Here is a 12,562-nt window from a genome sequence, read left to right as displayed (position 1 = left end):
CGCCCCCGAGCAGTTCCCCCCCCCCCCCCGCACGCGGCAGCGCCCCCCAGCCGCCAGGCGGGGGCAGCGCAGCGCTCGACACCCCCCCCGGGATCCCCCCCCGGGACCCTCCAGAGACCCCTGAGGGACCCCCCAGGGACCCTTTGGGGCCCCCCCAGGGCCCCCTCCTAGCAACCCCCCAGAGACCCCCCCCCCCCAGGACCCCCCCAGTGCCCATACTGGGCCCAGCGACACCTCCAGCAGGCCCATGTCCAGACCCCAGTGCTCCTGTCGGGCTGCCCGACCCCCGAACTGGGCAATCCTGACCCCAAAGCTGCCGCCCGCCCCCCCCCACCCCCCAAGACCCAGCCGGCCCGCAGTTCAGCTCCGGTGGCCGGGGGGGGCCAGGGGCAGTTTGGCACCAGGACACAGCGAAGCAGCGGCTCTGCACTTTATTAACGGGGAGCGGAGGGGGAGCGGCGCGCGCCAACCCCCCCCCCCGCCCCTGCCCGGGGCCACCGTGTCGCCCCCAGGGCAGCATCACGGCCGCACGAGCCCTTGCCCTGTGCCAAGCCCGGTGCCGGTGGTGGAGGTCCCCTGCCCGGGGCCAGGCACCATCGGTGCTGGCAGGGCCGGGGGGGGCAGCGCCCAGCGTGGGGATCACTTCTTCAGGAGCTGGGCTCTGGCCCGGTTCAGCTTCTCCACCACGGCGACGTCGGTGCTGGCGGTGCACTTGGACAGGACAAAGTTCATCTCGTTCTCGTTCTTGTGCTCGATGGCAGCGTCGGCCGCTTGGTCCAGGTCCCTGCGGCGAGAGCGGAGGGAGCTGGGGGCGGCGCGGGGAGGGGTGGAGGGGGCAGCGCCGCCCCCAGCCCCCTTTTCGGCACGTTGCCCGCCTGGCACCGGAGCCAGCTGCAAGGATGCTCCTGGGGGCCCCCCATCCTGTAACACCTCGGGGTTCCTCCCCTTCCCTCCCTGGAGCCTGGGGGGGCTGTGCCCCATAGCTCCTCCGCGGGGAGGGGGATCCCGCGTCCCCCCACCCTCCCCACGGGGCTGGGGCAGAGCCGACGCACCCCACCAGGATGAAGGCCTTGACTCGCTGCTCCGGGGTCACACGGGGAGCGTACTTCTTGGCCTCGTAGCGGTTGTGGTGCTTCACAGAGATCTCCACGAAGGGCTGGGAGAGGAGGGGGGCAGGCTCGCTGCTGGCTCCCTCCCAGCCCCATCCTTCAGCCTTTGCCCCACGCCAGCCTGCTCCCGGGACAGGGCAGCCTCCTGCTCCGGTGCACCCCAATGTGCTGCTGTGCGCCCAGACCCGGCTGCAGCCCACGGCCACCCACCCTGTGACGCTGCTGGGGCCCTGCCACGTGCCCTGGGATGGGGCAAACTGCTGGCACTGGGCAGGGCCAGGTGCCCTCCAGCAGCGAAACCTCTTACCAGGTACCCGATGGGCGACTTCTTGCTCTTGGAGAACTTCTCCATTTCCTCCCAGTCTCCGCGGGTGGCCAGGGCGCTGATCTTCAGCCACCAGTACCTGGGGACAGAGACCAAAAGAGCTCATTTAGCTGCCAGCGCCCTGCAGCCCCCCAAGCAACGGCCGGGCCCTGGCCCCGCAGCACAGGGACCCCAGGAAAGAAGGGGACCAGGAGAGGAAGGCTCCTGGTCATGCACTGCTCTTCCTCTTCCTAGCTCTGCCCAGCCCTGGCCAGCACCTGCTCCAGCAAAGCTCATGCTTGGCACCCCAAAAAGGTGATGCTCGGGATGCCAAGCTGAGGTTCACATCTCCTGCTCAGGGTGAACCACTGAGGGTGCTGCTGGCCAAGGACAGCATCAGCTCTGCCCGCACGTGCGCGGCCAGGGATGGGGGGCAGCTCTGCCCCTGCCCCGCTGCAGGAGCCCCCCCAGGCACAGGCTGCTCCCCCGTGGGACCGACCGCTTGTCGGGGATCTTGAACTCCCGGTACAGCTGCTCGGCCCGCTTGTGGTGGCCGTCCAGGATCAGGTTGGAGACGGTGTCATGAAGTGAGAGGTCAAGGTAGGGCTTGTCGAAGTCCTCCTGGAGATGTCGCTGGAGCCGCAAGAGCTTGATCTGATCCTCTGTGGCCTGCGGAGCAAAGCGCCAGGGTAAAGGGGTCCTTGCGCCAGCCCGGCCCCTGCGAGCGATGGCGATGGTCCACCTGGCTTCGGCAGTGGGGCAGGGGACCTGCACGCCGCCCTCCCGTGCTGGCAGCGCCGTGTCCAACAGACGTGGCTCAGCCGAACGCCGGGGCCAGCCAGCGAAGCCCAGCTCTGCTCCCTGCCCAGCGCCGGCCCCACCGAGAACAGGAGGGTCCCAGCAGCCCCTGCCTGGCCCCAGCCGTGCTCACCTTGGCAGCAAACTCGTTCTTGGCTTTGTAGTACGCGTCCACGGCGTTCTGCAGAGCCCCTACTCTCCCCTCGATGCGCTGGGGACAGAGAGCACAGCTACGTCACCCCACGCCAGGCTGCAGGGGATGGGGCGCACGGGCTGGGTGTCGCGGAGCCCCCAGGTGACGACGGCACTGAGCTGTGAGCCCGGGAGTTTCCCTCCTGCACCCGGAGCCCACCCTGAGCAAGGGGAGGGTGGAAACTCCCCTGGCTGCAAATGCCTGGCTCATGCTGTCGAGCTGCAGGGGACAGACACAGCCACCGAGCAGCCCCTTCCCCGCTCAGTTCACGTGCGCCATGGGGATGCGTGCGGCATGCGGAGCCCAGTGTGCTGGATTTCCCTGGCCAAACAGATCAGCTGACTAGGAGGAGGCACCCATCCACCCTTTGCACTCCTCCTCCCGCTGCCGGGGACAGACCTGCTCCGAGTAGCTGGAGTGGACGTGGAAGTTGCCGAGTTCCTGGTGATTATCGTCCTGGTTATACAGGTCCTTCAGCGTCTTCCGCTCCTGGTGCTTGCAGAACTGGGGAGCAAGGGGCAGGGGTTAGGGCACACGGGGACGGCGAGCTGCCTCCGTCGCACCGCGCCCGGCTTGCTCAGACCCTGCTGCTGCCAAGCCGGCTCACGGGTCTGCACGGCCTGCCCGAGGCAGCGGCACGGGGCACGCGGGGCCGAGCGGCCGGGGCGGCCCCTCACCTGGCGGTACAGGCTCAGGGCCACCGGCTGGTTCTGCAGCGTCATGAAGAAAGTGCCGCGGTTCAGTTCGTTCTTCAGATGGAGCACGACAGTGTAGACTGGGGCAGAGAGAGGACAGGATTCAGGACAGGGGGACAGAGACCCTTCCCTCCAACACGGCAGGTCCGGGGGAGCAGCCAGCCCAAAGCACGGGGAGGGAAGCAGGGGACAGCGAAGCGCAGGGCAGAGCCCAGCGCTTCCTGAAGACATGAACGGGCTCCCCCAGAGTCCAGGTCCTTCCCAGGAGAGGTTTGCAGCCCGGAGGCTGGCCAGACGCCACAGTGCCGGGAGCTGCATGGTCCTGTCCCACTGCAGAGCCCTTCCCTGGGCGCGTGTGGGGAGCCCTGACGCTGCCCGCCCTTACCCAGGTCCGTGTCCCCGCTCTCGATGGCTTTGCTCAGGGCCAGCTTGCTCCGCTTCATCTTCAGCAGCAGCGGGACCTGCTCCCCGGAGCGTGGCTCGTACTCCAGCAGCTGCAACAGGCAGAGAGGCCGTCGGTGCGCGGCCGCCCCGTGCATTTCCCCGATGATGGGGGCCTCCACGACGCCTCCCCTGCTGCCCTGCCGGGTCCTCCCCAGCCCCAGCCTCCGGCCCAGCAGACCTTGATGGCCAGCTCCGTCCTGCCGCAGTCGTAAGCCCGGGCGGCGATTTCGGAGTACGAGATGCCTGGCGTGTCACCCAGCTTCTGGTTGATGGCGTGGGCCACCTCCTCATCCGACTTGTCCTTCTGCTGCACCTGGACGGGAGCGGAGAGGTCTCTGCACGGCCCCAGGACAGGCAGAGCCCTCGGACCTGCCTCCCTGCAGGCGCCTCCTCACCTTGTAGCAGGCCCAGTGCGCCAGGATCCGGCTGACGCCCTGGATCTCCGAGAGGCGCAGGTACTCGCAGATCCTGATGGCCAGGGGGTAGAGCCGCCGCAGAACCAGCCTGGCACGGGAGCACACGGAAGGTCAGCAGCACGGCGAGGGAGCGCAGCACAGCCGGCCTCGCGGGGAGGCCCGGAGCGCTCGGAGCCTGCTCAGCCCCCGGGCGGAGGTACGGGACTGTGCAGAGACCGCAGCGCAGCCGGACCCACGGCCTCAGTCCCGCCAGCCAGGTTGGCTCGGGGGACAGGCGCTGTCGTGTCCAGCTCGCGGGGGGATCCTCACCTGTCCAGCAGGACTTCGATGGTAAGCCGCTTGTATCTGCGGGGACAGTCAAGGGACAGCTCAGCTCGCCGAGCAGGACCGAGCCCCGCAGAGCGCAGGCAACGCGTGCCCGGGGCTGAGCCCGCCCCGGTGCACGTGGCGGCAGGGCCAGCTCAGCTCTGGAAGCAGCACAGGCCATTTCTGCGGGCCGCCAGAGCCCGCCGGCTCGCGATCACGGAGGGAAACCCGGCACGCGACACTGAGCCAGGTCAGGCCCAGCAGCGTGTGATGAGCATGAGCGTCTCAGCAACAGACCCCTGCTCTGGGGCCCAGGAGACGGCTGCTGCCCGGAAGACAGGGAGCTGGCTGCTAAGGGGCAGAGCATCCCACTCCTCCCATCTTGCTGCAGTCCCAGCAGCAGCCCGGAGCCCCAAATCCCCGGGTCAAGACCAGCACCGATTCCAGTGGCCTCGTGTGCTAGCAGCCAGATCCTGTTCCCCGCCCGCAGTCCTCGCTCCTGCGCCCGTCCCACAGAGGATACTGGGTGAAGGTGAGGGGGATGCCGATCTGATAGTCCCGGATGGCGTTGAGCACCCGCAGGTCCTGGCACATGCGCACGAAGCTCTCCGGGGGAAACTTGTCGATGAAGCACTTCCCAAAGGAGGCGGCCTGCAGGAGAGATGTGCGGTCTCTGGGGCGGAGTGAGTCACGGGAGAGGCCTTGAGCAGAGCAGGGAAAAGCTGTCAGCCTCGTCCCAAACTCTCCCACCGCCTCCTACACTCACCCTGAGCAGGGACTTCTGGGTTTCAGGCTCATGCTCGTAGCCGGCTGCCTCGATGCACTGGCTCACTGCCTCCGGAAGCAACTTCTGGTCCTTGATCTCCCGCAGGTACTCGTCTGCCTTCTGACTCTCCTTCTACAGGGAAGCAGAGCCCACAGGGAGACCTCAGGATCCGGGAGCTGATGTCTCCCAGCAGGAGCACGGACCGCCTCGCTCCCCACGCTCCCTCTGCTCTGCCCAGCGGGCGCTGGGTAGTGGGCAGCACTCAGCGAGCCCTCACCCCGGCGTCCCTGGGACTGGATCCCTGCGCACAGCCCGCAGGAGACCGGAGAGCAGCAGCGAGCACGAAGCCTGGGTGCCCGGCTCCTCCGAACAGGGCTCGGAGCAGCAGGGACACAACCGCATGACACTGCGCCGCCCAGCTCGTCACCCTACAGCAGCGTGCGGGCAAGGGCTGTCACCCTCTCGGGAGCCGGTGGAGCGTGGCCCCAGGGTCACAGCGATGTGCCTGCGCATCCTGCACTGATGAGCCGCTCAGACACCCCGCGCCGCCGAGCGGCTGCCGAGGTCTCCAGGGAAGAGGCTCTTCCTCCAGCCGGGCTGTGCTCCCTGCCCTCCCTGTGCTGCCAGGCAGGCGGCGCTGCCTCTCGTGCCCACCCAGGCGCCCCGAACTGCACGCCAAGCTGGGAGACCCGCTCCAGGCGTCCGGGCTCCAGCAGAGCCCAGCTCACACCCCGGGGCCGCGGCTGCTGCAAAGAGCCTCAGAGCGAGTGGCCCTGGCTGGGTCCCCATCACCTCCGGGCTCTTCCCTCCCGTTACCGCGGAGCAGGGATAACACTGGCAGCGGTCTGCATCGCATCGGAGCCGCCCTGACCGTGCGGTGCTCCCCAGGGAAGGCAGGGGGGAGGCAGGGCAGTGTGCCGGAGCAGGGCAGCGTGCCGTACCTCGTACTCCTTCTGCGCCTCCAGCAGCAGTGCCCCCGGGGCCATGGAGGCAATTTTAAAGATCTCCTGGCTGGCCTCTGCGGAGAAGGGAAGAAAAAGCGAGGGTGAGAGGCTGCCCCAACCCAGGAGCGAGTCGCCCGCACCCGGCTGGGCATCTGCTCTTACGCTGTCCCTCCCTACAGCTCCCCAGGGCTGGGCACGATCCGGGGGAGCCAACCCGCGCTGCCATCCGTCACCCTCCTCCCGCAGCCCCGGGGGCCCCAGCCTGGGCACCGAGCGCCGCAGGGGTGACCTGCCTCCCCAGCCGCAGGGAGAGACCCGCGGCCTCGCCACCCAGGGGACATCTCACCTGGGATCTCGTGCAGGAACTCGTGGGAGGTGCGGGACAAGATCCGGACCCCATCCAGCTCTGGCACCAAGTAGGAGTCCTCATCCAGAACAAATCTGTGCTCCCCACTAAGGACTCACGGGAAGAAGGCAGCTCCCGGCTGCAAGCCCAGTTCTGCCCAGGGCCAGGCCAGCCACAGCCAAGCCACCGAGAAACCCCGACAGCAACCATCCCCACGGGGCTGCGGCTCGTGACCCCACTTTCCAGGCAGACAGCGGGGCACAGGATCAGCCCTTGGAAGGGAGAGCAATCCTCCCGCTCACGGCAGCCCTTGTCCTCTGAGAATCAGGAGAGGATCATGGAAGGGCAGAGCAGCTCCCAGCTTGGTGCACCGGCCTCCTTTCCAAGCCAGGAGGAAGGCTGGGTCCTGTCCCTAGGGAGCTGGGAGACTAGGAGAAGGGGAACAAGGGCCTGGGGGGTCCAGAGAGGGAAGGTGCTTTCACTGCTGCACAAAACTGAGTTGACCGTGGCCGGAAAGGGGGAATTGTGGCTGAACTGCAGCGGAGAGGAACAAATTCAGCCTTATCTGACCATCCTGGGGGCCGCTGACAGCAAAGGCAGAGCCAGGGCTGCAGAACCACCGATGCTTGTGACAGAGACAGCGACAGCCGGAGGGAGGCCAGCTGAGGCCCACGGTTTGGGCTGGCCTTCAAAATGACACCAATGACACCTGTCCTTCCTCCCCAAAGGATACTGGATGCACTCCGTGGAGTTCCCTGCCACCATGAGCTGATGATCCCAGGCCACCACCACGGCACGCTGCCGGCTCCGGGGACGCATGCACCTGCCGGGGACCCCCAGCCCCGTCAGGGGCAGCGTTTACCCCCGAGGCCCTGCTCCAGCGCCAGGTCTGGTCCCGCAGCCCCCCAGAGCGGGGCCTGTCCCCACGCTCCTGGACCAGGAACGCGAGAGAAGGTCACATTCATCCCAGGGAGGCGCCAGAGCAGCCCGGAGCCAAGCGGACCCTGCTGAAGCAGGGGCACGAGGATGCTCCAGCGGAGCCAGGCCAACACGGGGTACAAGGATCCGGGGTCTCCGGATGGGCACAGCCCGGGGCAGAGGGAGCCAACCCACAGACCACTCACCAAACCATCTGCTTGGGCGGAGATCGGATGCTGCTGTTGAATTCGCAGAGTTTCTCCTGGAGCGGGAAAGAGCAGAGTTACAGAGGAGGAAGCGCAGGGAAAGGCACGTGCGGCGGGAGCCCGTGCTGAGGGCAGCGCCTGCAGGGGACGAGCAGCGCAGAGCGCTCTGGCCCCGGGAGCGCTGGTGCCAGCCTGTGAGCAAGAGGTCCCTTGGGAGCACCCGACCTCGTCACCAGCTCCGGCCTCTGCCGGGAACCGGGGAACAAAAACGGAGTGTGAAAAGCCTGTTCCTCCATTGCTATAGTACGCAACCCGTCTGCCCAAAGAGCAAGAAACTGCTTGTGCTTGACTGAAACCAGGTGGGGGAACCAAGGCTAAAGGAGAAAGATCTGTTTCAAAGAGTGCAAGAGGTAACCAATATGCCACTAGTATGAACCACATAAGCAGAGGGGAATTTGGGAGTGCAGAATCTTACGAGGCCACCTAGACCTAAGTGACCACATCGGTAATGGTAATAACGCTGAGACTGCCGAGGAAACGATATTAGAACTACCAAATTTGGGTACGGGTGTAACAGAATTGGGACCAGTGGGGAAAAAGTGATTAGGAACAAGTTGTTTATTTGTGAGGAGTTTGGGCAGAACAAGGGACATGCAAGGGCAGTAAAAAGGTGGGTCCAGAGACAGAAAAAATGGGCAATAAGGTATAAAACCAAGTAAAAAACAAAACAGGGTGGGTCTTCCGACAGCAGAAGCACAGATGCCTACGGGTGGTGGCGACGCTGACCTGCAGACCCCAGCCCAGCAGGACCCCGGGGGGAACCTGCTCACACCCCACCGCGCTCTCCATCATCAGCGTCTGGGAGACTTGGTGCGAGAGGGCAGAGTAAGGAGGGATAGACTTACGCTCTAATAGTAGTGGGGAGGGAAGGGAAATAGAAATGTAACTCAGTAGTAAATATACATGATTTTTAAGGTTTAAGATTGATAATTGATAGTTTTATAGTTATACGTGATAATGAACAGCCCTCAGCTCCTCCAACCCAGCCTGCGCCAGAGCGTGGGTCAGACCAGCATTGCCCCAAGTCGCCTCCGTGGCTGAGCCCGCTCTGCCCGGCGCGGCGAGGCCCAGCCCGGAGCCCAGCACTCACCTTCAGCGTCGACAGCCCCATCCAGATGTAGCCCGTGTCGGTGAAGAGCGCCAGGCAGCGGTAGTTGAAGGACACGGCCATCCGCAGATAGGCCCCAGCAGCGGGGCTCATGCCAGGTGGGGTCTGGGACGGGAAAAAGGAGACGGTTACACCTGGGGGCCAACCTGGGGATACCACACGTATCGCACACTGGCACAGATGCTGCCTAAAGGGCTGAGAGCCGGTTGCAGGTGAGGGTGTGAAGCTGGTGAGCAGTAGCCCAGGGCCAAGCTGGACCGTCCCTTCCCACTCCACCGGCCACCTCGTGCCTGCTCAATCCTCCCCGCTCTGCCCCGGCCAGTGTGGGGCCAGCATCCCTGCTGCCCACGCCTGCCCAGCAAGAGGGGATGCCCGTGGAGCAGACAGGGGACAGGAAGGACCTGCTAGCGAGGGCGGGAGGCTGGAGACGGGCGCCGTTCCCCACCGACGACCGCCCGCGGCTTGCTCACCACCACGGAGCAGGATGTGTTGTCCAGCAGGTAGAGATCCTGGCCGACCGCCAGCAAGACGATGGTCACCCTGTCCTGGGAGAGCACGGCCCAGCAGGAGGGCGGCTTCTGCAGACCTGCCGGGCACAAGGGATCAGGGCTCCGCGCCTGGCGGGAGCGGGGAGGAGGGCGAAGGGGACGCACCTGGCACCTCGGGCATCCTGCGCAGCTTCAGGTCATCGATGTTGGTGGTCAGGGAGAAGCGGTGCGCCCCGGTGAGGATGGCCACGCCGGTGCCGTACTCCGTGTGGAAGACCTTCGCCTCCAGCACGTGGTTCTGCAGCACCTCCTGGGCCACGGAGAGAGAGAGCTGAGGGCAGGCCGGGGCCGCAGGGGCAGCCCGCGACGGGCGCAGCAAGGAGCTCAGCACCGGGCTGCCAGGAGGGATGGTGCTGTCGGTGAAACACTGCTCTGGGAATGAAACCGCCCCCGGGAGGAACAACAGAAATACCGAGTCCAGCCCTGCACAGCACTGCCCTGCGTCCCTGCTCCGACAGGCCTTGCTCCTGCGGAGCAAAGGATCGTTCCGGCCCCATGCGTCACTGGGACGTCTGTCAGCAATTTTTCAAAGGAAGCGAGGCTGGGAGAGCCCCGCGCTTTCAGCTCTGCCCCCAAAAGGGCTGGGGGAGCACTCGGAGGCCGCGCAGCACGTGCTTCTCCCAGCTGCATAAACCCAACTCAAGGCGTTTCCCCGTGAAGAGCTCAGGGCAGGCGCAGCGGGAGCATGGCCCGAGGGCTGTGTCACCCTTGAAGGCCTCCTTGCTCTGACAGGACCATGCTCCCAGCGCCTGGCCCCGGCCCGAGGGCCCCGCTGGCCACGCCGCCGCGCGACGGACACCCAGCTCGGCCCGGCCCGCACGGCCCCGCTCACGTTGCCCATGCTGAAGTGACGCTTGAACTCGCAGAAGAGGTTGTAGATGAGAACGGTGCCGTCCTCCTGGATGCACAGCAGGTCCTCGCTGGCCGTCCAGCCCAGGTGCACCAGCTGGCCGCTCTTCCACTGCGGGAGGCGGGAGAGGATGCGTGAGCGCGCAGCAGGGCTTCGCGCCTCGCAGGGCAGCGTCCCAGCCGCAGCCTCTCGCCAGGAGACGTTTGTGAAGCCAGTGGCCTTCTCTTGGCTTTGGCAGCTCTCACGCCCCGGCCGTCCTGGCTCTGCCAGGTCCTGGCAACTTTTCCCCCTCCTGCTCTTCCTCTGCACCCTCACTGCTCCGTGTCCGCCTTAGCTCTGCACAACGGCGAAGGGAGGCTGCTCCTGTGGCTGCAACGCTCCTGGCGCTGCTGCTATCCCCTTCTCCCAGGGACCGGGTGGCTTCCCTCTCCCTACAGCTCTCTCCCCTCGCGTGCACCGCTGCTTTTGAGCAGCTTCTCTGAAGCTGCCGGGGGGCCCAACGGCGACTGCAGGAGCTGCACAGTCTCCGCACCAGAGAGCTTCGGGTGTTAAGGGCACAGGGCAGCATCTTGCTTCCCCGCTCAGAGATTAGAGGAGCTGCCCAAGGGCGCGTGATAAGCGCATGGCACGGGCAGGAGCGACCGCAGGTCTCACAGCCCAGTGCTTCGTCTGCAGCACCCAGGTGCCACCTCCTCCGCAGGGTGCCCGGGCCTCCCCCGCGGTGCCGCCAGTGCCTAGCGCTCTGCGAGCTCTTCCACAGCCACCCCGCTGCCTGGGGGCTCGTCCAGGCTGCTGCAAGGGTCCGAGAGCTGCAACCGCCTAGCGAGCTTGAGCCTGCACTGGCACAGGACACGCGGCGCAGGCACCGATGGCTCGCGTCAGCCGGCGCCTCCTGCCCGGGATGCAGCTGGGATTGTCCCAAGCTCTCCGGCCTGTCACCAAGTCCCCAAGAAGGGCCCAGGGGGCAGCTCGAAGGGGGTGGCTGGGTCCGAGAGCTAACGGTGCCCGCTCACCGCGCTGCACCACTCCGCACACGCACCGGGATGCTGGCCAGGAGCAGCCCCGAGGCCGAGTAGATCTCCAGCAACGGGCGGGCGCTGGGAGACTTCTCCTTCCTGCCGCTGTTCTTCAGCAAAGCTGCAGGCGGGATGGGACCAGCTGAGCCCGTGGCACCTGCTGCCCGTGCAGCCCCCACGGCGGGGGCGGCCCCGGCCCCCGATCAGGGTCCCCCGGCGACGTGGGGGGGGTGTGTGGGGGCCCTGCCCTACCTATGGGCCCCCCGTACGGGGCGGCCGCCACCAGGCAGTCCCGCAGGTCCTCCTTCAGGCTCCACTCCATGGCGTACAGCTCGAACTTCCTGCGGCCGCACGGACATGGGCGGGGGGCTGCGGACGGCGCCAAGCCCCCCGGCCAGCCCCGAACCCCACAAACAGTCCCGAAAAGTATGGCCAGTCCCAAACCCTGTGGCTGGACCCGAGCCCCACGGCTGGCCCCAAGCCCTGTGAAGGAGGGGGATCACTCCTGGGCCGGTACTAGGGATCAGGGATGGAGCCTCCCAGGCCAGTATTGGGGGACGGGGACTGGGGCTCCTCCTGGGCCAGTACCGGGGGACAGAGACTGGGACCCCCCCCCCGCCTGGGTCTGTACCGGGGGATGGAGATCACAACCGGGCCGGTGCCGGGGGACGGGGACTGGGACCCCCCTCCGCCTGGGTCTGTACCGGGGGATGGAGATCACAACCGGGCCGGTACTGGGGGACGGGGACCGAGACCCTACCCTCGGGTCAGTAGCGGGGGATGGAGATCACAACTGGGCTGGCACTGGGGGATGGGGACTGGGACTCCTCCTGGGCCGGTACCGGGGTATGGGGACCGAGACCCCGCCCCCCGCCCGGGTCAGTACCGGGGGACGGAGATCACAACCGGGCCGGTACCGGGGGACGGGGACTGGGACCCCCCTGTGGCGGGGAACGGGGACTCCCCCCCCCGCCCGGTACCAAGGACCGAGGACCCCAACGGGGCCGGTACCGGGGGACGGGACCCCCCCGGGCCAGGGGCAGGGTACAGGATCCCCCCCGGCCGGTGCTAGGGGACGGGGATCACAACCGGGCCGGTGCCGGGGGACGGGGACAGGCGCCCCCAGGGCCGGTGCCGGTGCCGCCCCTCACCGGTAGAAGGCCTCCTCGCCCAGCGGGTTCCAGTTGGCCGTGTAGCAGTCCATGGCGGCGGCGGCGGCGATCCCGCTCCGCTCCGCCTCGGGCCCGGCCTCCAGGCCGCCCGCCCCGCGCTTCCGCCCGGCCTCCCTCCGCTTCCGCCCGGCTTCCCCCCGCTTCCGCCCGGCTTCCTCCTGCTTCCGCCCGCCCCGCCCCTCGCTTCCGCCCGTTCCGTGACGCCGCCATGGCCGCCGCCATGTTCAGTGAGGGCAGGGGCGGAGCCGGGCCCGTCCTGTGCCCCCGCGCGCCCCCTCCGTGCCCGGCAGCCGGGAAGGTCCCTCGCGAGGGGACCCAGCGGCCGCGGCGGCCGGAGCCAGGGCAGGGCCCGTCCCGGCGGGG

At 67.3% G+C, this 12,562-nt stretch overlaps 1 protein-coding gene across 1 annotated transcript; it reads right to left on the bottom strand.

Moving 5' to 3' along the window:
* Window positions 1-477: 477 nt before the first annotated feature.
* Window positions 478-12,297, bottom strand: VPS16 (VPS16 core subunit of CORVET and HOPS complexes). The gene is made up of 24 exons (XM_067298426.1): window positions 12,179-12,297; window positions 11,280-11,368; window positions 11,051-11,148; window positions 9,994-10,122; window positions 9,267-9,411; window positions 9,084-9,199; window positions 8,596-8,718; window positions 7,446-7,501; window positions 7,055-7,144; window positions 6,322-6,416; window positions 5,973-6,049; window positions 5,032-5,163; window positions 4,789-4,916; window positions 4,269-4,304; window positions 3,939-4,047; window positions 3,722-3,856; window positions 3,485-3,593; window positions 3,082-3,179; window positions 2,804-2,908; window positions 2,345-2,422; window positions 1,913-2,082; window positions 1,417-1,513; window positions 1,053-1,156; window positions 478-784 (listed from the first exon to the last, which is right to left on the bottom strand). Exons 1-24 carry the CDS (start codon window positions 12,229-12,231, stop codon window positions 640-642), a joined length of 2,517 nt encoding a protein of 838 aa, XP_067154527.1. The 5' UTR covers window positions 12,232-12,297; the 3' UTR covers window positions 478-639.
* Between the last annotated feature and the right edge of the window lie 265 nt (window positions 12,298-12,562).

This window comes from Apteryx mantelli, chromosome 5 (genome assembly GCF_036417845.1).
Source record: "Apteryx mantelli isolate bAptMan1 chromosome 5, bAptMan1.hap1, whole genome shotgun sequence".
NCBI lineage: Eukaryota > Metazoa > Chordata > Aves > Apterygiformes > Apterygidae > Apteryx > Apteryx mantelli.
This window is presented reverse-complemented; position numbering and strand designations above follow the sequence as displayed.

Bases quoted from the DNA above. Each gene is read 5' to 3' on its own strand.
- VPS16 (XM_067298426.1), bottom strand. From the start codon at position 12,231: ATGGACTGCTACACGGCCAACTGGAACCCGCTGGGCGAGGAGGCCTTC. The intron at 11,149-11,279 runs GTAGGGCAGGGC...TCCCGCCTGCAG, and splicing joins CCCGTACGGGGGGCCCATAG to CTTTGCTGAAGAACAGCGGC. The intron at 2,083-2,344 runs GTGAGCACGGCT...TTTGCTCCGCAG, and splicing joins AGAACGAGTTTGCTGCCAAG to GCCACAGAGGATCAGATCAA.